This window comes from Rhineura floridana, chromosome 4, assembly GCF_030035675.1.
Source record: "Rhineura floridana isolate rRhiFlo1 chromosome 4, rRhiFlo1.hap2, whole genome shotgun sequence".
Classification (NCBI taxonomy): domain Eukaryota; kingdom Metazoa; phylum Chordata; class Lepidosauria; order Squamata; family Rhineuridae; genus Rhineura; species Rhineura floridana.
Genome location: NC_084483.1, coordinates 40,955,228 through 40,981,011, shown reverse-complemented (window position 1 = coordinate 40,981,011; position 25,784 = coordinate 40,955,228). Strand labels below are relative to the sequence as shown.

At 39.5% G+C, this 25,784-nt stretch overlaps 1 protein-coding gene and 1 non-coding gene across 4 annotated transcripts in view; one reads left to right on the top strand and one right to left on the bottom strand.

Moving 5' to 3' along the window:
* The window catches only part of PXDN (peroxidasin), a 127,590-nt gene extending 113,932 nt beyond the window's left edge, over positions 1–13,658 (bottom strand). Inside the window, exon 1 of one of the 3 annotated variants that reach the window (XM_061622868.1) lies at positions 13,153–13,658. In XM_061622868.1, the coding sequence (XP_061478852.1) occupies positions 13,153–13,379 (227 nt within the window). In that variant the 5' untranslated portion in view covers positions 13,380–13,658. The remainder of the gene's footprint in view (positions 1–13,152) is intronic. The other 2 variants (XM_061622865.1, XM_061622866.1) reach the window with 2 other exon arrangements.
* A 7,131-nt stretch (positions 13,659–20,789) lies between these two features.
* TRNAS-UGA (transfer RNA serine (anticodon UGA)) lies at positions 20,790–20,857 on the top strand. The gene has a single exon. It is a non-coding gene; the product is annotated as a tRNA-Ser (tRNA).
* The last annotated feature ends 4,927 nt before the right edge of the window (positions 20,858–25,784 follow it).

The window sequence follows — 25,784 nt, the reverse complement described above, 5'->3', positions numbered from 1 at the left end:
GTTATTTCCATGAACTGAGACTATTAAATACATTCTAACTGGGGATAAAACAGTTTAAAAATTAATGATTTGTGTATTAAATAAAATTAAACTTAAATGCTTCAATTGTCGCATCAGACTGCCAAATGTCAATGCCACCCTAAAGTTTGTAGTCACGCCAACACCCCCCTGAAAGGCTGTAATGCCTCCCAGGAGGGCGCTACTGCCCACGTTGGGAATCACTGCTTTAAGATAACGAACTCCAGTGTAACATGGTCACTTTCCCCCAGAGTTCCTGCCACTTCATCCACTAAGTCATCTCTATTGGTCAGAATCCAGTCAAGGACAGCTGATCCTCTAGTTCCTTCCTCCACTTTCTATAGGAGAAAGTTACATATCTCCAACACAAGTCAAGAATGTCTTGGAAGGGCTGTGCTTGGCAGAATTAGTCTCCCCCTATTACTACTACATCACGCCTCCTTGAAACATTGGCAATTTGCTTTTCAAAAGTTTCATCCTCATCTTCTCCTTGATTGGGTGGCCGGTAGTAGATTCCAACCACTATGCTCCTTTTATTTCTTGCACCGTTTATATTAATCCAGATACTCTTGATGGGGCTACCAAACTCATCCTCCTGTATTTCTGTGCAAGGATATATATTTTTAACATACAGTGCAACTCCACCTTTAAAGTCCATTCATTAGTTGCGCTGTGAAATTTGAGGAAAAACAAACTTCCTAGTGAGCAGAATGGAAGCAAATATGTAGAATGAAAGTATTTGATTGTATTCCATTGGAAATAGCAAAGTCCCACTCAAAAAAAGATGTAATACAAAGGTCTATGTGAAATGGACACCTGGATATACACATTTTTATTTTGAATTCCCTTTCATACATAAGAAAAACAACACAATATTGGTAAAGAAGATCTTTGGTTTCTTCAAAATTCTATTTAGTTGTGCATTTATTTGCAACTTTGTCCCAAAGACTGCATAACAATATATTCTAATGTTGTATTTTTTGTACGACGGGTCTGTGACCGTATCATAAAATTCATTCATATATTCTAATGCAAAAGTAAAATATAGCAAGTGAATACACGATATGATTTTTGGTCTCTGACACAAATATTCTTGGAATTTTAGCAAGACCAGCAGAGGTTCCACAATTGACAAGCCAAGAGGATAACAAAACCTCTCTCCATCTGTGTGGCTTTGTCATTTGACCTGATACATATGGTAGAAGAAGTAGTAGGTTCATAGGAATGGAGAATCAAAAGTGCAATAGGAAATGCCCAAGGAAAAGAGGAAGATAGGATCAATTTCGAAAACTGATCAACAAGAGAAATGCTCCCATCAAGCCTCTCAGCCTCCTTATTTAGAAATAAGATGTATTGTGGCTGGTCCCTCCTTGAATTAATCTTAGGTTAGCTTTAACACCTCCATCCTATACATGCCTACTCAAAAGCAAGTCCCACTGAGTTCAGCGGAAGTCTTAATCTTCTTAATGTCCATTTTATTTTCTTTAATTTTTTAATAAAAATATTTGTATACCGCTATTTTGTTGAAAACATCAAAGTGGTTTACAACACATTAAAAAAACATTAAAAATACAGTAAAAACAAAGGTCAACTGTTGAATTACACTGCAAAGTTACATATACTTCAGCACCCAGGAGCTCCCAACAAGCATCAGAAATCCCTAGCAATCCAAAATTTCAGTTCAGAAGTAAACATATCTATATCCTCTTCTCCCCATATCAGTGAATTAGAAAGCCTTTCGGTAGAACATATTTGAAATGTTTTTAGAGATTAAAAGTGGGAAGATGGCAACAAATGTATCCTTGCAGCTGTCAAGATCCAATGAAAGGAAAGCTTGCAGACCCTAACATTCCTCCAGTTTCCAAGTCATTAACTGTTGGGTCCTAAATGTTCACTCTTCCCCCCCTCCAAATGAATCAGCTGGATCTTAGCAACAGTAACAGCCCCAGAGCAACAAGAATCCAAACCTGGCAACCAATGAGAACTTCCCTCCTCCACCCAACATTTGAGAAATTCTATTTCAGCTGAGCCAATATTCCCTGCAATTGCTCTGTACTGCCTTGATATTTATTCCCATAGTTAAATGTAGTAAAACAAGTTGATTATCTCCACGGTCTCTTAATTTAAACAATGGCTAAGGGGTCTTATTTATTTGAAGAAATGTCCTGCTGCAATGTTGTTTTTTTAAAAAAGTCTCCAGGCATAACCAGACTTTTAACCAAGGCAATACCTTTTGCAAACTTAGTGGTATGTCTTTTCAGTTTCTACCAAGAGATGCCACACCCTAACCCTGGAAATGTTCACACACTTGTTACTTTCCCTCTCACACAGAACTGGGAATGAAGGCATAAATATTTTACGAGATGTGAGTGAGGAATGCCATGATGCCAACTTCAAATAATAATAGTTCACAGTTCAGCCATATGTAAGCCAATGAAATAGATTGTAGATTTTGAAAAAATATTGGCCCTATTTCATTTTTCCATTCCATTTTTCCATGTGATTAAAACTGCATAAGGAAGAGTGGGGATATTCTGGTTCTCCTGTTCCTGCCCCTCCACTGCATCCTCTGCACCAGACCTACCCCCCTCCATGCACTGGAACAGCAAATGTCTGCAGCAAAGAGTCTCAAGTTTCCCTGTGAGGTTTAGAGACCTGAATGTGCAAGGTTCTAAATCACAAGGGGATGCTCCATGAATACAATAGACTCTCCACTGCAGACATATTTAATTAACTTAATTTAATTTATTACATTTATATCCCACTTTTCCATATGCTCTCCAAGCACATGAAGGGTGACTAAGATGCACTGCACTCTCATTGCCTGAAGGGAAGGATATCTACTGTGTTCAGGGTTTCACTATCTTTCTTCTGGAAGGAGTAAATGTAATTCAACATTTCTGAACCATTTATTTCAGAAGAAAAGCAGTGCTATTTTGTGGGAGTGGTACATGGCAAATGCACAATGAGAATAACTGAGACTGTCTCATCAACAGGTTCTTATTTATTTTATTATTATTTAATTAATTTGTATTCTGCCCTTCCTCCCAGCAGGAGCCCAGGGCGGCAATTGGTTCTTGAAAGCATTCCTTTTGAATTCATCATCACAATCATAAAGCTTGACTACAACTTTTTATAGTGGGATTGTAAATGGCCAGCAGCATCAGAGAGTGAATTAGCCCTTCTACCACAGCATTTGTTCTTTATCTTCACAATTTGATCTCACTGTTCTTTTGAAAAGGACAGTAAGGGTGGCTTACAAAGTCTATGAAGAGATGAACAAGCCACTAGCATCCAAAACTCTAGCATAAAACCACACACATTTTTAAAGACCTGCTTAAAACACACATACTTTAGGTTTTTATCTCATTTGTATTGTATTTGTATTGTATTTTGATATTCTATGGACTGTTTAGCTATCCTAAATTTCCTTTTTGAAAGAAAAGTGGAATCAAAACTGTAAAAACAAACTCACTTGCCTTTCTTTAAAAAGTATAGAATCAAGGTTAGATGGGTTTCAATGCAAAAGGAATTCCACAATGCTAGGGTACTATATAATCCACAAGTAACTTGTGTATATTTTAGCAGTTGTGTATATCTCTCGAACTGGCTGTCCTTGGGGAAGATTTTAGAGGGGTGTGTCTGCTTTTCACAGAAGCAATGCAGTTTCTATTTATTACACAATACATTTTCTGGGAAAGAGTAAACTAAACAGCAAGTAAGCTAGACAGCAAGGAACACATTCTATCTCAAATACCACCACCCCGGCATAAAGTGGGACATAATAAATGCCAGACTTACTGTATAAATCCAAGAAGAGTGTCCCAACAGAGAACTGAGAAGTAAGCTTCCTGCATCAGAAGTGTTAGACAGAAACAGGAATCTTTGAAGAGTAGGGTGGACTGGGGGAAATGGGATAATGTCTACAGGGCCTGCACCCAACTTCCACACATTGATCATATGCACTGGGGTACAATGCACATATATCCTAACACATATAAACATAAATATGTGATCTATATCCTCTAGTGATGGGGAGTATAGATTATGCATTCTTGGAGGTATACACACATAAACCCATATGAAAAAGTTCCAGTCCATGCAGGAAGTCTGCACAGGACTATAAAATATTACTGTGAAGAACAAAATGTGAAGACCTGACAACTGTAATGGCATCTTATAGGAAATATTTATAAAGATAAGTATAAAACCACAACATGACATTCAAAATAAAGCAGACTATTATGAATAAAATATGTCCATCCAAAAAAGGAATATAAGAAACAATGAAAAAGAAGACAAGATATGGACTCAACTGTTCCATGGAAAGCAAAGCCATGAACACAAGGCAGAAAGGAAGCATATTTTCTCAATTACAACTTAAGCTCCCTCACTAAAACAAAAAACAAACTGTGACTTTATGACTGACTAAATATAAAATTTAAGTAAATTAAACTAAAATAATAAATGAAAGGATGAAAAGCATAGTAAAAAAAGGGATGGATTAGGGAAAAACAGGGTGGTTTATAGAATAATCAGACAGTTCAGATGAATTTGAATAAACAGTATTTAGTGATTTGCACCTAATGTACTAAAGAAATTATTTGAAGAAATGTGTATCATGAATTTATCATCAGTGAAGCCTGAACAAGGAAAAGGATAATCTGATTTATCACAAGACAGAAAAAGAAGAGTTGGGCAGAAACAGGGCAGCTTAGAGAGCAATCTTTATGTGCTATCTGCCAGCTGAGAGGCTTGATGGAAGTCCACCACATAAATACATCGCTGCAACAAAAATAAGCCCATGGAACGCCCCAAATACATTAGCCAAGCAGGTGAAACAAGTCATGGATGGGATGGAAGCAGGAAAGGGGAAGAGCACACTGACACCATGTCCTATACCTCTTGACTCCACTGCCTCATACTTACTGACAACAAAGCTTTATATCAGCTCCAGATGTGGTAAAAGAATTTCCCTCCCATTGACTTTAATAGGAGGGAGTAAATTTAAAAACAGCTGACCACATGTTGACAACCATCTCACTCACATTACAAAACAGAGCAACTCAGCACACAATCACAGCTTGTTGTTGTTATATGCCTTCAAGTCGATTACGACTTATGGTGATGCTATGAATCAGCAACCTCCAATAGCATCTGTTATAAACCACCCTGTTCAGATGTTCTAAATTCAGGTCTGTGGCTTCCTTTATGGAATCAACCCATCTCTTGTTTGGTCTTCCTCTTTTTCTACTCCCTTCTGTTTTTCCCAGCGTTATTGTCTTTTCTAGTGAAACATGTCTTCTCATGATGTGTCCAAAGTATGATAACCTCAATTTCATGATGTTAGCTTCTATTGATAGTTCTGGCTTAATTTCTTCTAATACCCAATTATTTGTCTTTTTCACAGACCATGGTATGTACAAAGCTCTCCTCCAACAGCACATTTCAAATCAGTTGATTTTTCTCTTAAACACTTTTTTCACTGTCCAGCTTTCACATCCATACATAGAGATTGGGAATACCATGGTCTGAATGATCCCGAGTTTAGTGTTCAGTGATACATCTTTGCATCTGAGGACCTTTTCTAGTTCTCTCATAGTTGCTCTCTCCAGTCCTAGCCTTCTTCTGATTTCTTGACTATTGTCTCCATTTTGGTTAATGACTGTGCCAAGGTATTGATAATCATTGACAAGTTCAATGTCCTCATTGTCAACTTTAAAGATACATAAGTCTTCTGTTGTCATTACTTTAATCTTGACTTTCAGCTGTAGTCCTGCATTTGTTCTTTCCTCTTCAACATCAGCATTTGTTTCAAATCATTACTGGTTTCTGCTAGTAGTATGGTATCATCTGCATATATTAACTTTTTGATATTTCTCTCTCCAATTTTCACATCTCCATCTTGGTCCAATCCTGCTTTCCGTATGATATGTTCTGCGTATAGATTAAACAAATAGGGTGATAAAATACACCCTGTCTCACACCCTTTCTGATTGGGAACCAATTGGTTTCTACATATTCTGTCCTGTCCAGAGTATAGGTTGTGCATCAGGACAATCAGATGCTGTGGCACCCTCATTTCTTTTAAAGCATTCCATAGTTTTTCATCATCTACACAATCAAAGGCTTTGCAAAATCTATAAAGCACAGGGTGATTTTCTTCTGAAATTCCTTGGTCTGTTCCATTATCCAACGTAGGTTGGACATTTGGCACTTCTCGCTCCATATATGGTAAGAGCCTTTGTTGTAGAATCTTGAGCATTAATTTACTTGCATGGAATATTAAGGCAATAGCTCGATAACTACTGCATTCCTTGGGATCCCTTTTCTTTGGAATTGGGATGTAAGTTGAATGCTTCCAGTCTATGGGCCATAGTTTTATTTTCCATAGTTGTTGACACATTTTTGTCAAATTTTGGACAGATTCAGTGAAGGTGTTGGACTACGACCTGGGAGACCAGGGTTCAAATCCCCACACAGCCATGAAGCTCGCCGGGTGACCTTGGGCCAGTCACTGCCTCAGCCTCAGAGGAAGGCAATGGTAAACCCCTTCTGAATACTGCTTACCATGAAAACCCTATTCATAGGGTCACCCGTAAGTCAGGACCGACTTGAAGACAGTCACTTTTTCAACTTGTAGCAACTCTATTGGTATGCCATCTGTTCCTGGTTATTTGTTTCTTCCAAGTATTTTAAGAGCAGCTTTTACCTCACATTCCAAAATTTCTGATTCTCCATCATATGGTTCCTCCATTAATGAATCTGTCAGCCTTGCATCTCTTTTACATAATTCTTCAGTGTATTGCTTCCACTTCCTTTTATTTTATCTCGGTCAGTCAGTGTGCTCCCCTGTTGATTATTCAACATCCCTACTCTTGGTTTACAGTTCTCTTTAATTTCTCTAATCTTTTGGAATAGGGCTCTTGTTCTACCTTTTCTGTTGCCCTCTTCTATTTCTATACAATAACTATTGTAATAGTTCTCTTTGCTATGTACTAGTCACTGTATAGTTGTATTTAGGATTCTAACCATGTTTCTATCTCCTTTTGCTTTTGCTTTCTTCCTCTCTTTAACCATTTTAAGAGTTTCTTCAGTCATCCATTGAGGTCTTTCTCTCTTTCTAACTCTTTTTGCATTCTTCCTTGATCATGTCTGTGACTTCACTCCATAGTTCTTCTGGTTCTTTGCCAACTAAGTTTCAAGCCTCAAATCTGTTCCGTATTTGATCTTTATATTCTTCTGGAATGTTATTTAAATTGTATTTTGGCATTATGATGGCTTTGTTGTTCTTCTTTAGCTTTACTCTGATTTTCTATATTACCAGTTCATGATCTGTACCACAGTCTGCTCCTGGCCTTGTTTTCGCAGAAAGTATGGAACTTCTCCATCTTCTGCTACCAATTATATAATCAATTTGATTCCTATATTGACCATATGGTGATGTTCACGTGTACATTCATCTTTTTGGTTGCTCAAAAAATGTGTTTGCAAGAAACAAATTACTGGCTTTATTTCTATCTCCTAAGCCCCATTTCCCCACAATTCCTAGTTCTTCTCTGTTCCCTACTTTTGCATTCCAGTCCCCCATGATTATCAGCACATCTTGTTTTGGTGTGTGATCAATTTCTTCCTGTACTTCTGTGCAAAATCTCTCCAATTCCTCTTCTTCTGAGTTTGCCGTTGGAGCATTTATATCTCTCGCTCAGACCTTGCATTATAGCTCCTAATTGCTTTTGCTACATCACTTCTCACTATTAAAGCAACCCCATTTCTTCTTAATTTCTCATTTCCTGCATAAAATATTTTGTAGTTGCCTGGTTTAAAATGTCCCATTCCCATCCATTTTAATTCATTCTCACCAAGTATTGTAATGTCGATATGTTCCATTTCTTGCTTAATTTCTAACTTTCCCTGGTTCATGCTTCTCACATTCCTATTGCGTACATCATACAACTCTGGACTCTCCTTTCGCATCTGTGCGCATCAAGCCTTTGGGCTTCCATTTGGCTTTGACCCAGCTGTGTCATTAGTCACAGTGCTCGTACTAGTCTTTTGTTCTTCCCCAGTAGCTCAGTCAGTGCCTTCTGACCTGGGGTCTCATCTTCTAGCACTATCTGGTGTTGCATTTTGGATACTCTGTTCATAGGGTTTTCATGGCAAGAGGTATTCAGAAGTGGTTTACCATTGCCTTCCTCTGAGTTTGGATGCATCTTAGACTGGTGTCTCAGCTTTGACCATTCCTCCTTGGGTGCCCCTGCTAGGAGTCTAGACTCCTGATGGCATTGCTCTCAGCTTCTGCAACACTCTCAAACCTCCTCGCCACGTTAAGGTGTACATCCTAGAGGGCCACAATCACATCACACAATCACAAATGTATAAATCCCACATAGGGGAAACCACAACACAGATTACAGGGCACACATGATTGGGGCTATATCCCTTTTGTCCCATGTTAATAATGCCTAGAACTCACAAGGGAAAATTATGGAGAAAGAGCTCTTCGTACATAGTCTGGCTTCAAAACACACTAAGGGTTTGGTACATTGTTAATACTTTTCTGGCTAGAATCCTAACAGGTAACTCTCACCTTGCAACAGCTGATACAAGTACCCAGCACCAAACTCCACTCCAAGAACTGGGAGAGCTGGGACAGAGCACACCACACAGGCAAGGAAGAGAGGAAGGGACACTTGCTAAAAAGTATAACTTCTACAACTGTCTCCCACATATCCTCCCTCTTTGCCATATGTGAATACTGTGTCTTGTCTGAACTGGATGACTTTAGTACTCTTTCTCAAACAGTGGACAACAGTGGGGAAGAACTCATCTCAACATGCTGGTAATCCCCGCTCCACAACTAGGGGCCAGAACAGAATGCCACACACAGGGTAAGCAAGAGACATTTGTTACAAAGCATATGTGCTGCAACTGTACTCATGTCAGACCCAACCTCCTTTGCAACATGCGAACACTGTATTTTGCCCGAACTGCATTGCACTAAAAACTGTGGGGAGCAGGGAAAGCACAGTTCTCCACATGCAGCTAAGCTCTCCATTGGCAAAGGCAACACCCTTTTTTCCAACCACTGTCACTGCTAGCCAGACAGTAATAAGCACTTTTTCCTTGCAGGACCATAGCCCAGATGCATGGAAAAGAACAAAAAACCCCAAGTCACTGTTTGAGAACAGTCACTGTAGTCTTTGCCTCCCCCACAATAAAGCAGGGAGGCTGAGGCATGAACCCTGGCTGAGCACTCAGGTGGCACCATGCACTCTTCCCCTCTGTTTTCTCTCTGTCTTATTAACACCTGTGAACCCATTCCCAGATATTATGCCTTCTCATTGCTCATTCTCTGCATCTCTTCCTTTGCTATCTACAGATGTTTTTTCAATAGGCATAGTTGATGAGATGAGGAAATCACCCAGTTCCATGCAGACCCTGAGGGAAGCCCACCCCATTTCTACCAGCAGTGGCCAGGATGCAGCTAGGTATTCTTTGTAGGGTTGCCCACCTACTTGCACCCAGCAGGTTCCTACATCCTCCTAGACAGACAGGAAGACAAAAGTTGGGAGTCATAAGGGACATCACATTTGCTCCTCTTCAGCTGGAGCAACCGCAGACATCTATCTGTCTTTGTCCTTCATGATCCATCCAATCCTGAATGCAATGCAATAAACACCATTATGATGTGACATGTCTTATTCCTGTGTTCACCAGAGGTCTACAAATAGTCTCCTGTTCTTGCATTTACAAGTCATGTTCTGAGACCATCTGTGGACTAATAACTTTTCTTAGCCCAATACTACATGGACAACCTGGCTAAGAAACATACACAATTTCTCATTGCTTCTATTCAGGAAGGAACCAAGGAGGAATCAGAAGGCAAGAAGGGTCTTGCTCATGTGACCTATGGCATACATGTGTAGCTCAAACTCTGGAAACAATAGCTCCATGCTAAGATAATACACTGTTAAAAGTAGTAACTTATGCTACTATCACCTCTTCTATACTACCTCTAATTAAAATTTTGGCTAGCAGATTATCTCATATGAAAAAGAAGTTCACTCTTGTTTAGGACTACAAGCCAGATCAGCTTCAATTTACTTCCCTAAGTCAACTACTTATTAGTGCTCTACAGAAATATATAATTCAGATCACATAACACAAATCATGATAGCTCTTAAGGCAAGCCCCCTTCCCCCCAAGCTGTGGTTGCAAACCAATGCGGGTACTATATGTATGTTTTGGGTAATTCCTTCCCAGCCCCTATGAAAGCAGCCGCAGCAGTTAATTACTATTTACTGTGAAGCCCACCAAGCCCCAGCAGTTTGAATCAAATATTTTAATCTTATATTTCTGATCTCTATCTACCTTCAGATATATGCTGCCATGACTAAGGATAACAACATAGTCTAATTCTGGATTATTCACAAAAATGAAATTATAGGAAATGGTATAAAGAACATTGATCAATACAAAAGTTCTCTGTAAATGTACTTTCTTTTAAATGCAAGAAACATTAACCACCCACTTCTTGCACTTGTTAATCTTTCTTTTTTTTTTTACAGTTTCTGCAAGATTAATCAGATCCTGCCAAAAGGTTGCACATCAAACCAAAGGTATGGCTAATTTTAAAATAATTGCACTTTTCATTTTCAGTAGTATTTGGAGTCTGAAGCAAAGTGAGACATTCTTAAAAGCCTTTAAAAACTCTAAAATCAATTTTTACAACAGGCTTCACAGGAATTTTCTTACAGTTATAATCTGCATTTATAAATTAATGTTGTGATTCTAACACAGTGTCTGGAAATAAGCCCCAATAACACCCAGAGGATATACTTCTGAGTAAATGTATATTGATTAGAGTGCTAGTGATTTTTTCCCCTTCTAGTACTTCTGTAACTCAAGAAAAATGTATGCAGAACTGCTGAAATATTATCTTACAAGACCATGAATACTACAAATATAACAAGCCTGTGGGTTTACACAGTTGGTTTTTTCAAAAAGTAAAGTAAATGGCAGAGGCTGAAGAGCATTTATTAAAATGTATCAGTGACAAAACACAGCTCTTTAAAAATCCCAGAAAATTAAAATATTTTATTTTTAGATTTATTATTTAATAGATTTATAATTTGCTTTTCAATACACAAAGCAGGTTACAATAATGCATACAATAATACAATATAGTATAATTTAACATAAACCATTTAAAATATCCACTTCACAACAATACTATAGGCCAACACAAAAGAAATAAAACCAACAAACCTCCAATATACCCATAACACCATTGTGCATTAGCCACTATAGGCCATGAAAGAGACAAGCCTGTTTACATACATGAGCTTGCCTGATACCACATGGAATTGAATTCTATAGCTGTAGTGCCACCACCAAAAAGACCCTGTTCCTAAGTGCACACACAGCTTGTGCTGGGCTGACTCCTACACATTTGATGCAGGCTTGTAGGAATTTGAACTAATTCTCCATATAGCATAAAATATATATTTAGGTGCCATTTCTGTGGAGTTGCAAAATCACTGTGTTTCAAGCATGTCATATCCTTGTGTAACAGTGATCCAGTAGTGAGTTTTATTACTGTACTTTTTACATTTACAAAAGCACATAATCACACACGGACCAAAAAAAATTGTGCTTTGAGGCACCCTCTGCTAAAGTAGGGAGCTGTGTCTTAGTTCTGCCCTTGCTTTACATCTACACACCAGAAGTTGAAGTAATGTGAAACTTCTGACCACAAATCAGCCCAAGTAGCTCCATACATACAAATATGACTACTCATAATAGTGAACTCAGGCATTCATGCAACTGCCTTTTCAAAGACTGCAACTGGGTCTGAGCCTTGTACATGCTTCACTTAGTGTCCTGGAAAATCCCTATAATATTCAGGGAATACTCTTAGTGACATCACTATGGTTCACGCTGTATGTAAAGTTAGGCATGCCCATAAATCTTGGCAAGATCAAAGAGGCCAATATTCTTTTGGTATAATTCACCACAGGCTGAACTGTGTATTTTATGGCGGCTCAAGTTAAACTAAAGTGGAAAGTATCCCCCCCCAAACCCCTTCTTCTCCAATGAAGTATGCCACACCTAAAGTCTCTAATAAGAATCATGTTTAAAAATATCTCAAAAGGGGTTGAAAAAAGGGGGGAGAGCACTTCAAAACTCATGCACAAACATTCATGTCTCATGGCTATGTTTATTTTTTTTAAGGAAATGTATAAACCCACAATCCCTCTGTCCAAAATACAAACTACACTGCATAAATTCAACATTTCCAGTTATGACAAGTATCAAAAACAATAAAAATGATAATGATCCCCAGTTCTTGCATTGTTAACATATCCCACAACACCTTTAAACAGACATACTGAACTGAATGGAAGTGAGGGATGAATGAAAAGCTACAACAACAAAGAGGCTTCAGAGGCCAGTGACTTGGAAAAGCCACACTGTTGGTGCTAGTGGTTACATTCCTAAAGAGGACAAAGCCACACAAAGATCTTGAAGCTGTGTAGATGAAGCTCTCAGTAAGAAAAGAAAGAACAAAATGAATAAAGGAAATCACAGAGCAGTTTTGTGTGCACCAAGGTGAAAGTTTCTGCAGTCATATCCATCAATGAATTAAACAGGAATATTTAGAAGTGCGCTCAATAGAATTAACAAGGCAAAGCAAACCACACTACAGTTAACCTATAAATAAATAAGATGGATGCCGATAGTTTTAATCCTTTCTGAATTCCCGGGGGCTTAAAATCAGGTCAGATCCTACTATTTCAGTATTACTGGGCTGTGGATCTATCCAAGCCGATCGACTTAACTAGTTTGTGGACCTCAGCCAAACGCCTGTTTAGACAAAACACGAAAAGTGGTAGCGGCGGAGGAGGTAACAAAAGATAGTCTACAGCTGAGACACTAGTAGTACCACGGTAGCAGCCCAAGGGGCTGCAGACAAAGGACTTTGGCGGTGGCAGCTGTAGTGCTGCAAAAGAAATGCTCCCCCCTTCCTTTTCCTCCCCCCGCCATTGCCAGGTATCCTCTCTCCCCGCGCTGAGAACAGGGAGCCTGTTGAGCCCCACCAATGGCCGGGGCTCTCCGTCTCCCACTTACAGGATGGTGGTCTGCGGTGATACGGCAGGGACGCTCTCCAGCATGAGGTGCATGCAGCGCACCGTGGTGCGGAAGCAGAGGCAGCGGCTGGGACACCACACGCTCCCCCGCTGTGGCGGTGATGGTGGCGGCGGCTGGGGGGAAACGAGGGGCAGGAGGCTCCCGCTCCAGACCAGGATCCCGAAGCAGAGCCTAGGGAATGCAGGACCTGCCTTGAGCCGGGCCATGCCGCCGAGCACCCGAGCTGGGGAAGGGGAGATTTTAAGGGGGAAAAGGAAGAAGGGACAGGAGAAGCGGCGGCGGCCAATCTCGGCTCCTGCTCTTGCTCCGGTGGTCGAGCCGGCGGGCGGGGGTTTCAGGAGCGAGCCAGTCCCCAGCGCACAGCCCGGAGGGGGAGGAGAAAGAGGGGACGGCGGCCAAAGGGACCGCCTCAGCCAGCCAGGCAGCACTTTCCGCACCGAGGCCGGGGCTTCCCTTCGCTCGTCTGCCTTGAACAGAGCAGGGCAGTGGCGTTAGTTTCTTGGCCGTCCCCTCCCGGCGCCAGCTGGAGGGACGAGAAAACCCCGGCGGTGGCAATTATTGCTGCTGTTTTCCCGCCAGCTGTGAGGAGGGAAAGTGCGGGGCAGGGGGGAAGGGGGGAGCGGCAGGGAAGAAATCTCCCTTGTCTCCCTGGCCTCTCTAGTGACAGCACACCTGGCTGAGGGAAACGACGGCAAAATACCTCAGCAGCAGATACAGTTCTGCTCTTGAGCACCACTAGTAGTAACGACAACAAAGAGTCTTGTGTGCCACCTTCATTTATTATGGCTTAAGCGTTTGTGGACTCAGGAAATGGTTGTAAGGCAGAGGCAGGAGTAGGAAAAAAAGACGGAGATGGAAGAAGAGGCATGAAAGCAACTTCTCCCACGTAATTGGTTGTGTGAACATACCTCGAGTTAGATTTCCTAAGTATCTCTAGGTGTTTGAACATGCCCATTGAAGGAAACTTTATGTATCAGCGTTCCCACTTGCTGTGCGACTTCTTCATGTGGAGATTGTCTATTATTTTTATCCTACTTTTCAGACAAATAACCCCTGAGAGACTTTATTTATTTTATTGAAAACATTTATACACCACTTAATCATTTGCATTGCTAAAGGGTGTATATAAAAACAAACCATACATAAACAATAGACTAATAAAATCATCATAAAACCAAACATCCTCTGAGGCAGGCTCTGGGTTCTTTACAGCCACAGGTTTCCTTTCACACAAGTGCTGCAAAGAGTGTTTGGAGCATAAGACGTTAGGCAACCCCTAGACATTTTTATCTGCAGGATTGGCAAGAAGTCATATTATTAAGGCTCAGTGTGTCCTGGGCTCACATAAACCCTGTCATCTGTTTTCAGTATGCCAGAGTTCATTCCTTGAACAGAAAAACAAATGAAAGCGCTCCAGCATAGGCTCTTAAAGTGCAATTAGTAATTCCACAAACCTGAACTCCCTGCACACATTAGGATTTAAGGAAGGACTTCCAAATAAAATAAGTTATTCTAGATAGGCTTACATCTATAGATGATTTTAAACATTACATTGTTTTATTTGTTTTGAGCCATATTCAGGCATTACAATCAAGAGTTAAGTAAACAAATATGGGAGGGGGAACAGCAGAGACAAGCACACTGGCTGCACCCCGTCACCCTACAACTTGTGGAGGGTGATCTTCTGAAGCCTTCTGGAAAATCATTGTTCTAAAACTAGTGGGGAACTTCCATGAGCATTATACAGGAAGCTCCCCACGTCATATTTTTATTTATATATTTAAAATATTGATAACTTGCCCTTCATCAATACAGATATGAGGATGGGTTATACCAATAGCAGTTGGAGGGAGATGGGGATGGGAACAGGGGGCAGATTTAGCATGCTCATCCCCATCACCCCCTTGTTTACTTAATTCAGGGATGTGGAACCTCAGGCCTGGGAGCTAATATGACCATCCAGGTCTGTCTAATTGGCCCTTGAGACTGGCCCCAGACCACATCCCTCACCAGTCTTGTTCTGCACCCTCCTTAAGAACATAAGGGCCCACTGAATCAGGCCACAGGCCCATCTAAGTCTAGCAATCAATTTTCACAGTGGCTAACCAAATGCCTATGGAAAGCCTGCAAGCAGGATGGGAGTGCAACAACACTCCCCGCTCCTGTGATATCCAGCAACTGTAATTCAGAAGCATACTGCCTCTAACAGTGGAGATAGAGCATAGTAGCCATTGATAGCCATATTCTTCATGAATATGTCTAATCCTCTTTTAAAGCCATCTGAGTTGGTGGCCATCACTACCTCTTGTGAGAGAGCGAATTCTATGGTTTAACTATGAACTGTGTGAAGAAGTGCTTTCTTTTGTTTGCCCTGAATCTTCCAGTTTTCAGGTTCATTGGATGCCCCCAAGTTCTGGTGTCAAGAGGGAGAAGAACTTTTCTCTGCCCACTGCCTCCATGCCATGCATAATGTTATACACTTCTATCATGTCTCCTCTTGACTTTTCTCTAAACTAAAAAGCCTCAAATTTTGTAACCCTTTCTCATAAGGGGGTTGTTCTAGTCTCTTGGTCACTTTGGTTATCCTTTCTGAACCTTTTCAGAGGGCTTTGGTGTTTATATTGCTTTTAACTGAGTTGTAAGCCACTTTGATCAGTGTGGTCAAAAGGAAATGTAGATTTTTGTAGAAAGAAAGAAAGAAAAAAAGAAATCCACTTTGGCTGTAAAACTTACAGAATGTAAATACAAAATAAAACACTTACCTGGGACTGGGAGTAACCCTGACAGAACTCAGTAGGGCTTGCTTATGAGCAGGCATGCATAGTATTGTGTTTGACATTAATACCACATGGAAGGCCACTTAAACGTTTGAACTAGAACTGGAGCAAAGATGTGTAAACCAACATGCAAATGGTAGCAGCAACACATGACATCATAAGAGAAGCTGGAGCATTTCCCTTGACTTAGGGGCAGCTACATCTATCACCCTTAAAGTTGCCTCCTGAGAGTCTGATATGTGGTACGAATGACTAACATTGAACAGTCGTCCTGTGGTTTATTATAGTAAGGAATGATCATGGTTAGGATCTGATATTAGAAATTCATTTTCAAATACATAAAGCTTTCACAAAATAGTGGCATGTTTTATTTATTCACTGATAACAATTTACAGAATATAATCTGAAACAGCATGAGTTATCTGAAGAAAAAATGTTATATATATATATATATATATATAATTTCATAAGCAGATTAAGTGATTACTCGATCAGCGTATCACTCATCAAAAAGTGCTCTGAATACACACACAATTCCATGAAGTTCAGTACTATTGCTAGGTCAGCATGAACTTTTACTCCCAAATTTGGTGCAATGCTTTGGGCTGTCAGTGTTACTATTTAAATGCACTGATAAAAATCCAAACGGATGTAATAGGCATGTCCAGTTTGTGACATATTTATACTTTTAGTTTTAAACACATAATCTGCTGGCAGTGCTCAAAGGGAAGTTAACTTCTGCCAAAGTCAGAATGATGCATGTTGTGTGCTTGGAAATCTTAAGAAGTAAAAAAGGAAAGAAAGATATACTTTACATCTGGAGTGGTGTTTTTATTTATTCTTGGCCTGAAACAGGATGTTCTGTGTCAAGTAAGATGATGAGGTTAAAGTGAAATGTTCTAGAGTTGGATTTTCATACTATTAATTATTGGCTTGTTCTAATATCCAATTAGCTCTAGCTAAAATAAGTTTTGGCTTTTGGAGTAGAAAACCTTCAAGTGATTTCTACTTCTTAAAGCCAGCTGCTTTCCAGACACTGTTGAAGATGTTGTATGTAGAGCAAATGGATGATAAAAGTTGTAGTTGGCTGAAGCTAAATTCAGAGGTGAAGGAGCTGGTCAATTTTTGGCAATATAATTTCTTCTCAGTTATTACTTAATGTTGTTGGCAGGCTTCTTTCTAGAGGCCAGGCTTCCAAGTGATTCCCTGCATTCTGAAGAATCCAGACAGCACAACTTAGTTACTTCCTAGCAGAACCTCTAATCACCACAATCAGAGGCAAGTCCTGGCAATGTCTGATCCTTCTGTACAGGAAATAATGTGATAAATATCATATCAAAAGAAAATGTGTTTTGATGTCACTCTATTATTTGTGTTTGATCATTTTTTTCAGAGTAGTGGAATGCTTGAGTTCTGTCCCCAAAAAGGAATGGAAACAACAATACCTAATGATTCTGTAGAAAGAGCAAAGATTATCAGGAGGAAAAGTGAAACACATATACACAATGAAGTTGAGTCTGAATTATGTCTTTTGCAATATGAGTAGTTAGGGAAAATATTTATGGATTTCAAACTATAGTCAATCCTTGAATAGCTTTGCACCCCAAAACAACCATGAAAATTCTTGCTTTACAAGCAAAACATCTTTCATGACTTGTCTCATAAAAATCTTGAATCAAATCAATGTGGTACATTTTAGGTGCTTTAATATTTGATAAAAATAATGAAAAATGTTTATCTCTTTTTAGACAAATATCTCTGACCTGAAAGCAATGAAGTTTCATTCATTTCTGACAACTGGTTGTTTGGTAGTTTTATACAAATGTGGCTTCCAAGCAAACATTCTTGATTTTTTGTCAAATACTGCCACTTGCTGGTTTTCTTTCCACAGTACTACAGTCTTGAGACTGAACTAACATGAGTAAGAATGTAGTTTGTGGAAGTAGTCTTATTTTAATTTCACATGGTTATCATCGCCCAGGATGATATTCCGGACAACACATGGGCTGAATTTGTTCCAGGTTGGTCCTGGTAGCAAATTGCATATACTTAAGAACGCATAAAGCCCCAGGATTAATTTAATCAGTGTTTTAAAATTCTCATTTCCTGAGTTTGTCTTAATTATTAGAATAGGCATATATGAATACTCTTTTGTTTTTCAGTATAATGTATAGACATTTCTGTTTCTCTTGATAGAGAATATTTTAAAAGTGAAAGGGCACTGCTATTTTTAAACATTATAATAAAATTAGTGAATGAATAGATATTTTAGTTTTTTAACACCAGTCTTCCAATACAACAAGCAGAGTAAAAAAGAAAAAAAGAGCATAAATGACCTGAGGATATGTGAATACAAAAGCAGTTTTCAGTATGCATATCCACAGCTGGAAGAGGAACCATGCATGCAAAATTCAAATAGGATTTGCATCCATGGTTTCCCCATCCAGCTGCTGGGGTACACATAGATCTGATCAGAAAATCAGTGATAGCTCCGATAACTGTCTAAGAAGAGCACCAATTTGGAGCTAGATTTAGATCCTCCTCCATTTTCTCCAAACAGCTGTTTTGCCAGTTTTCTGAAAGGACTGTGAATGTGGTGGATGCAAAACATTTAGTTGGGGGCATCATGTTTAATGCTAACAAAAAGTAGGAACGTTATTAGGAAAATAGTATAAGTTTATAAGCTCAGCCTGCCTCTATTTATCAGAAACTGTCCCTGTTTTCTGGTCCCTGTCCCTGGTAATTCACTATTTTTATTTTATTAAATGTATTTATTACCTGCCCTTCACCAGAAGGTCCTAAGGTGAGTTAGACAATAATAAACTGATTAAATACAGAACATAGCCAACTGAAATCAAGAGCACAATTAATGTAAAGTCACTAACCTAACAAATGACCAATTGTTCCCAAAAGCTTGGGTAAAAAGGTGCACCTTTGCATATCTCCTAAACATATGCAAAGTTGGCACAAGGTGCACCTCTAAAGGTAGGGAGTTCCAAACTGTGGGGGCCACTTTAGAGAAGCCTCCTCACATTCTGCCATCCCATGGACCGCTGAGGACAGTGGAATTGCCAACAAGGCCTTCCCTGCAAATGTTAACTCTAAAGCTGATCTATATAGAGGAGGTGGTCTTTCAGGTGTTTGGGACCCAAGCCATTTAGGACTTCGTGTATCAAAGTCAAAGACCGTGAATTGGACTCAGATGTGAATAGGTAAAAAGTGTGATTATTTCAGAACCAGTGAGTTCTACCAATTGCACCACACAGGAGTTTAGCTGCTGCTGGGGAGATGTGATAGCACTGTTCAAGTACTTGAAAGTGTGCCACACAGAGGGCCAGGATCTCTTCTCGATCATCCCAGAGTGCAGGACATGGAATAATGGGCTCAAATTACAGGAAGCCAGATTTCAGCTGAACATTAGGAAAAACCTCCTGACTGTTAGAGCGGTGCGACAATGGAACCAATTACCTAGGGAAGTGGTGGTCTCTCCAACACTGGAGGCATTCAAGAAGCAGCTGGACAGGCACCTGTCAGGTATGCTTTAACTTGGATTACAGCATTGAGCAAGGGGTTGAACTCGACCTTATAGGCCCCTTCCAGCTCTATGATTCTAGATTAATTGCAGCTTCTGAACCATCTTCAAGGGAAGACTACATACAGCGTATTGCAATAATCCAGTTGTGAGGTTACAAGAGAATGGTAGCAGAGGATCTTACTTAGAAAATATACCGTTTACTTAGAACAGCAAAAGAACTCATTCATTGTTTATTTCAGATGGATTTGCTGGTTTTAGACTAAGAACTGATTTCAGACAGACACTGGGAACCAAGTCCCTTCTGTCAAGAAAGCCAGTTTCTTGGCCTAAGACTATGGCTCTGAACTTATGGGTAAGATTTTGTTGCTGGGAAGACGTCTGTTCTTATTAGAAGAGAAATGAACTCATGCTGGAGACACCTGCATTATTCTAGACTGAGAATGGTGCTTTAAGGGCAAAGTTGAGGCCTGGTGATTGGGAGGGCTAGTTAGCTGTGGGAACACATGTGTGCCATTGCATGAGAAGGCACTGGAACGTTCCATCACAGAAGCCTTCTGACTGGCTCTTAGGCTTCACCTTGGTTGCTATTTTTTTTCTATAAAAGTGTGCCCTTACTTTGTTCTGGTGCCCCACATCTCCCTGACACCTTGTGTGATGTGTTTCCATGATCCTGGTGGGGTCAGTGTTCCTGTGCTCTGCTGGTCTATACTAGAGTTAGGATAACTTAAGTTTTTTTTCTGTTCTATCTTGCTTTAAAATTCCCAACAGTATTATACTTAATGGTGTTAACTAATTGGTTCTTTTTATACTGCTATTCTTAATTATTTTTAATAAACCTAACCCATATTTACTGGTGTGTGTTCTTTCAGATTAAGCCCTGGTACTAAATCCAGCATCTGGCCAAACCTGGCTGATTTGCTACTGAGAAACCTGTTTGCTTGGGTCTCCAGGAAGCAGAGAGACTGGTTTTTAGCTCTTGCTTTCTTTGGAATCCCAGGGATGTCCGTTTAAGATTTGGGAGTTTCCTGGCCCAAACTGGGAGACATAAGGAGTGGTGCCAGCATTCTACCTTACAGGGTTGGTGTTGACACCTTCTACATCAACTATCCATCAGAAATACCACAAAGCCCTTACCTAACCCACCAGTTTTCATTCCTAACCACAGTAGAATCTAAGTATGTGCATAACTGTGTTTGCGGCTCACATTTTTGTTCATGCCCTCTCCCCACCATCATATTATAGATTTCAAGCTCACCCAAGAGCTTGTCTTTTGGCTGGAAAGCACCATATGCAGATGGGAAATAGCTGTAGCTCAGTGGAAGAGCATCTGCCTTGAATGCAGAAGGTCCAGGTTCAAACCCTGGCATCTCCAGGTAGGGCTGTGAGAGAACCCTGCCTGAAATCCTAGAGAGCCACTGCCAGTCAGTGTAGAAAATACTGAGCTAGTTGAACCAATGGGTCTGACTCAGCATAGGGCAGCTTTCTATGTTCCTGTGGTGGGGTATAAACAACAGAGGTTACTCTGAGCATGAGCAGAGTTCTTACCCCATAAAAGGCAATAGGTGGGACAGGAGATGGCTTCCAGATCTCTTGGGGGTCACTAAAACAATGCCCATGCATACAAATATGCACACCAAGGCCTTCCCTGGCACTCCCATTTACCACCCTGTGGCAATTAGGCTTGAAAGAAGCTTTGTATTGTAGCCAATAGAAGGATTTGGTTTTCAAACTTAATTGTGGTGCAGGTGAATTTTCTGGGGAACGGGCTTCACAGCTGAAGAGGGAAGGGTCAACTCCCCCCTACCTGTGACTCCCCCCAGTCCTGCCATTTGGCTTGAAAAAAGCCTTCTATTGAAGATGTCTTTCACTACTGAAAGGTTATTTCAAGCTTAATCACAGTTGGGCAGAGCTTGGAAAAGTTACTTTTTTAAAACTACAACTCCCATCAGCCCCAGCCAGCATGGCCACTGGATTGGGCTGATGGGAGTTGTAGTTCAAAAAAGTAACTTTTCCAAGCTCTGCAGTTGGGGGCAGGGTTGGTTGCAACAGAAGGCTTTTAAAAAGCCTAATTGTTGCCAGGGGTTGGGGAGGTCTTCTTCTCGAAGGCTATCTCTGAAAAGAGAGGATTAACCCTTCTCTTCGCAGCTGCACTGTCCAGGAAAATCAGTCTATTAGGCTCAAAAAAAGATTTGTTATAATTAATAATAATTTATATAGTTCTTAATGTGAGAATAGGATTTTATGCAGTTTAACAAAGCATAAAACCAGCTACACAAAATATAAACACTCATAATTAAAATATACAATAAAACAATCCTATTAAAACATAGCAATTAAAAGAGATGGCTCAAGCTGACAGATCAAATGAATGGTGGCTCTAGCAGGGTAACTTTTGCAGTGTAATCCATAGAAGTCAATGTCAGCTTTAATTTAATGGGGGTTTGGGGGCATACCTTGGATCCATTTTTTGTGTCAGAGGAGAACTGTTTTTCCCCCAAGCCTAATTGCTGGTGGGAAAAGAGTGAGAGTGAGGTGTGTATGCCTACATGTGTTGTGTTCAGAACAGGTTTCCAAATGTGCTCACAGGTCCAACAGGGTTTCCAACTGCTAGCCCAAAATGCTCTTGTAGACTTCCTGGCCCCTCCTGTTAATATGTCCCTTTTCTAGATCTGGGTAAGACAGAATACTCAAAGACCTCAAAGCATGAATTATTGTACCCTTTTGTATAGCTGTATTATCTATCAGGGATGGGAGACCTGTGCCCTTACGGATGGTGGTGGACTATAACTCCCATTTTGACTTTTGGCTATTAGATTCCAACAATGAGATAGAGTTGGAGAATATGAATACAACAGTGGTGAGAGACAATGGCATGAAGCCAGGGACCCACCAAGAGAGGTGACTTTCCTTCCCCTCTTCCCCAAGCCCCCTCTCTTTGAAGAAGGTGGCCCTCCCTTTTCTGTCAGCACAGCCCACCCCCATTCAAGCTAGGGGCATTGTTTGGAGGCTTGGGGATTGTTGGTGGGGGAAGGGAAAGTAATGTTTCATCAGGAATTCTCTGGACCCAAGCCTATATTCCCCAGTCAACATCAGCATTACCAAAATACAAGTGCTGATAATGTTCCTGCAGGTAGATCCCCTACCAGTGCTATGCTACATATTGGTATGGATAGTCTGAGGGAAAATCTTCACAGCTCCCTCTCAAATTCAGACGAGAATTCTTTTGTTCCAAGAGAAACTACTTCATGGCCCCAGCGGATTAACTACTGTGTACTGGATGTGAATGGTAACCACATTCTGCAGACCTGATGCTAATTTATACAAAGTATTATGTTTGTGGCTTAAATATTGATACATGAAGAAGAGAGTTTGAAACCAGAAGAACTGGCATACATGTCCATTATGGTGTGGAGACAATAAAACTATATCTACACTGCAGATTATCTAGCATGTATATCATAAAAGTGTTCACATTGCTTATAACAAATTCATATGCAGGTAAGTGATTCTTCCAGAGCTTCCATGTCGGAAACACATCCTATATTTGTAAAAGTGGGATATCCTAAAGGATCTATTAAGTGTAAGTAGATAAGTCCTACCATTGAAATAACAACAACACATTGCGCATAACAGATGCATTTGTCAACAATTTTGAGGAGCTTTGAAAACTTGAGGTTCTGATAACGGGTTGTACTACACTGGGTTGGTTAAATCTTATCTGCTTCTAAAGATCAGTATTTTGAGAAATGAAAAAATCTGGCTAGATAATGAAAAAAAAAAACAGATGAGAATTGAGTGATTAAAAAGGATAAAGAAATATGCCATTGCATAGAGTGGCTGAATTTATGAGGTTGCTGGTGCCTGGGGTGAAATCAAGAAAAGTAACAATTGACCAGAGAACAGCTGTGCTACAAATGTGGCAACACATTTTTATTTATTTATTTATTTAGAGTAAGATGTGTTCACATCCAGCATGACAAAATTTGTACAAATTTCACAATTTAAAAATGAAGTTATCACAGCAACTTGTGATTTCACACATTTATAGCAAAATTAAAATGTCAACAAACCCATGCCGTGTAGTACAAAAATAAATCAAACCTCAGTTCCACAGAGAGCACAATAAGTAGTTTATACAAAATTCTGTCTTAATAAATGATCACTTAGATTAAACTTAGAAATGAAAATGAACAATAAGTTAGAATAAATAAACTCTGATGACTCACAATAATTTCAGATGAAAGGTCAGCATTCTAATATGTGACACTTTTGTGATCCCTATATAATAGTCACAGATAACTTTTGATTTGATATTATGTACCAACATTAGATGAGCAGCGCGGATTTGTGCTTAAAATCCCTTTCCCATTGTACATAGGTGATAACAATAAGAATCCAAAACTGATACTATCTATTACTCTACGGAAAGCGTTACTATATTGGCAAAGAAGCTGCAGACACAATGCAGTGGAAAAATGCATATGCCATTATGAACAATGAGGGCCCTAAAAGGAGGCTAGGGCAAAAGTACAATATATATGGCAGAAGGTGAACAACAAGCACCTTGCTTCAGCTCTCAAAAAGGCAATTCTGAGCATGGCAGCTACAACTAATAGCACAACAGAAAGGAGGGCACTATACAGAGAAGATACTGCAGAGCCCCAAAAGTAATTACATAATCTTCTCCCAGCTAGTTATTAAAGTCCTCGTGGAAAACTGTAAGCTTTTTGTACAGTGAATAGTATAAAGTGCCGCTGGGATATACATATATTTATACATATATATATACCGAGGTTGAGTATTGTATCAGAATATTTGTTGTGAGATCCCTGTAGTCTCCCCTTAGCAATATTATTGGATTAACCACATTGGCTTCCACTCTAATTTGTTCAAATTTAGTGTCACAAAGCTAATGACACAAGAAATTGCACACCTCCGTATGGATATATAGGGCAAGGTAAGTGCAAATAGTCAACTGGCACATTGTGGGGACAATGACCCTGTAAGTCCTGTTCTGCTAAAAATATTTTATTTTATTATTATTACTTTTTTTTTACAAAACCCATCTTTTTTCATAACAAAATTTTTAAAGTACTCTTGTACTTTCTGCATAACATCAAGACATGGAAAGAAAAGATATGCTATCAAATTGAAATTAATTCAACATCTGACAAACACAACACACCATCTGAATTACTATCTTAAATGAAAAACAAAAATGTTGCAAGAAAAAGTGGTCTTATGCATACATATAGTGCAGTTATTTTGAAGAAATAACAATCAGATCTGAAAAGTACAATACGTTTTAAGCTTGAAATGATGCAATTTAAAGCAAAAAAGTGCCAAAGTATATTTAGTTACATTAAATTTTTTGATTGCATTCATTCTTTTTTTTTGCAATAGGTAACAGTAGAACAAATAGACAGCATATGGAAATGCCACAGTAATAATGATTGTACGCCAACAAAAACCAACCAACCCAGAACCTAAACAGTAAAAAAGGGAACAAAGTGAAAAGATCAGATTAACTGAACTGCATTCTATTTCCTACACAGTGTAGCGATGAATCCAGGCCAGTAATTGCTGTAATAATAAACCTTTTGGGTTCACGCCCAAATTAAAATCTTCTTTTAAAAAAATGGCAATATTTCTTTTAAACTACTACCTTTGTCTTAGGAAGTAAAGATTGAACTTCTGAAAAGATGAACTACAACGCTATGACAGATAACTCAGAGGGACACTCTAAAGAGTCCTGGAGAGATAGAGGATGTTGGCTCCAAAGTGTATTTGGAAAGAAAAGTTGAAATCTTCACGTTGTCCACCTCTGATTGAGCTCTTGTCATTAGGGAAGTTCCCATATTCATACCATGTAATGCTTAGAAGTTAATTAAAAAGTGCTGTTTAAGCTGCTTTGAATCTTCTGTCAAGTTTCCATGGCTTGATGTTGTCTTACAATAAATTACTTCTTTTACATCTCACATCTAATTCATGCCCTTTGCTTGGAAATTAGAAAAACAACCCTCTTTTTATTGCCCCCACCACATACCATCCTCTGAAAACAAAAGTCACACAATATTTCAAGCATTGTTAAAAAATAAAGCATTTTGCAACCAATTCTTGCTATGAAACAATATGCACACAAAATGTATTTCTTAAATCCCATAAAATCCTCCAGCATGAGACAAAATGAGTGTTTAAAAAGTGGTCGCAGACTGCAACATTATCATTCAAAGCAGATTTTCTTTTTTCTTTTTTTGTCCATTTCAGTTCAAAATACTAAAACATTTAATCACTAAAGC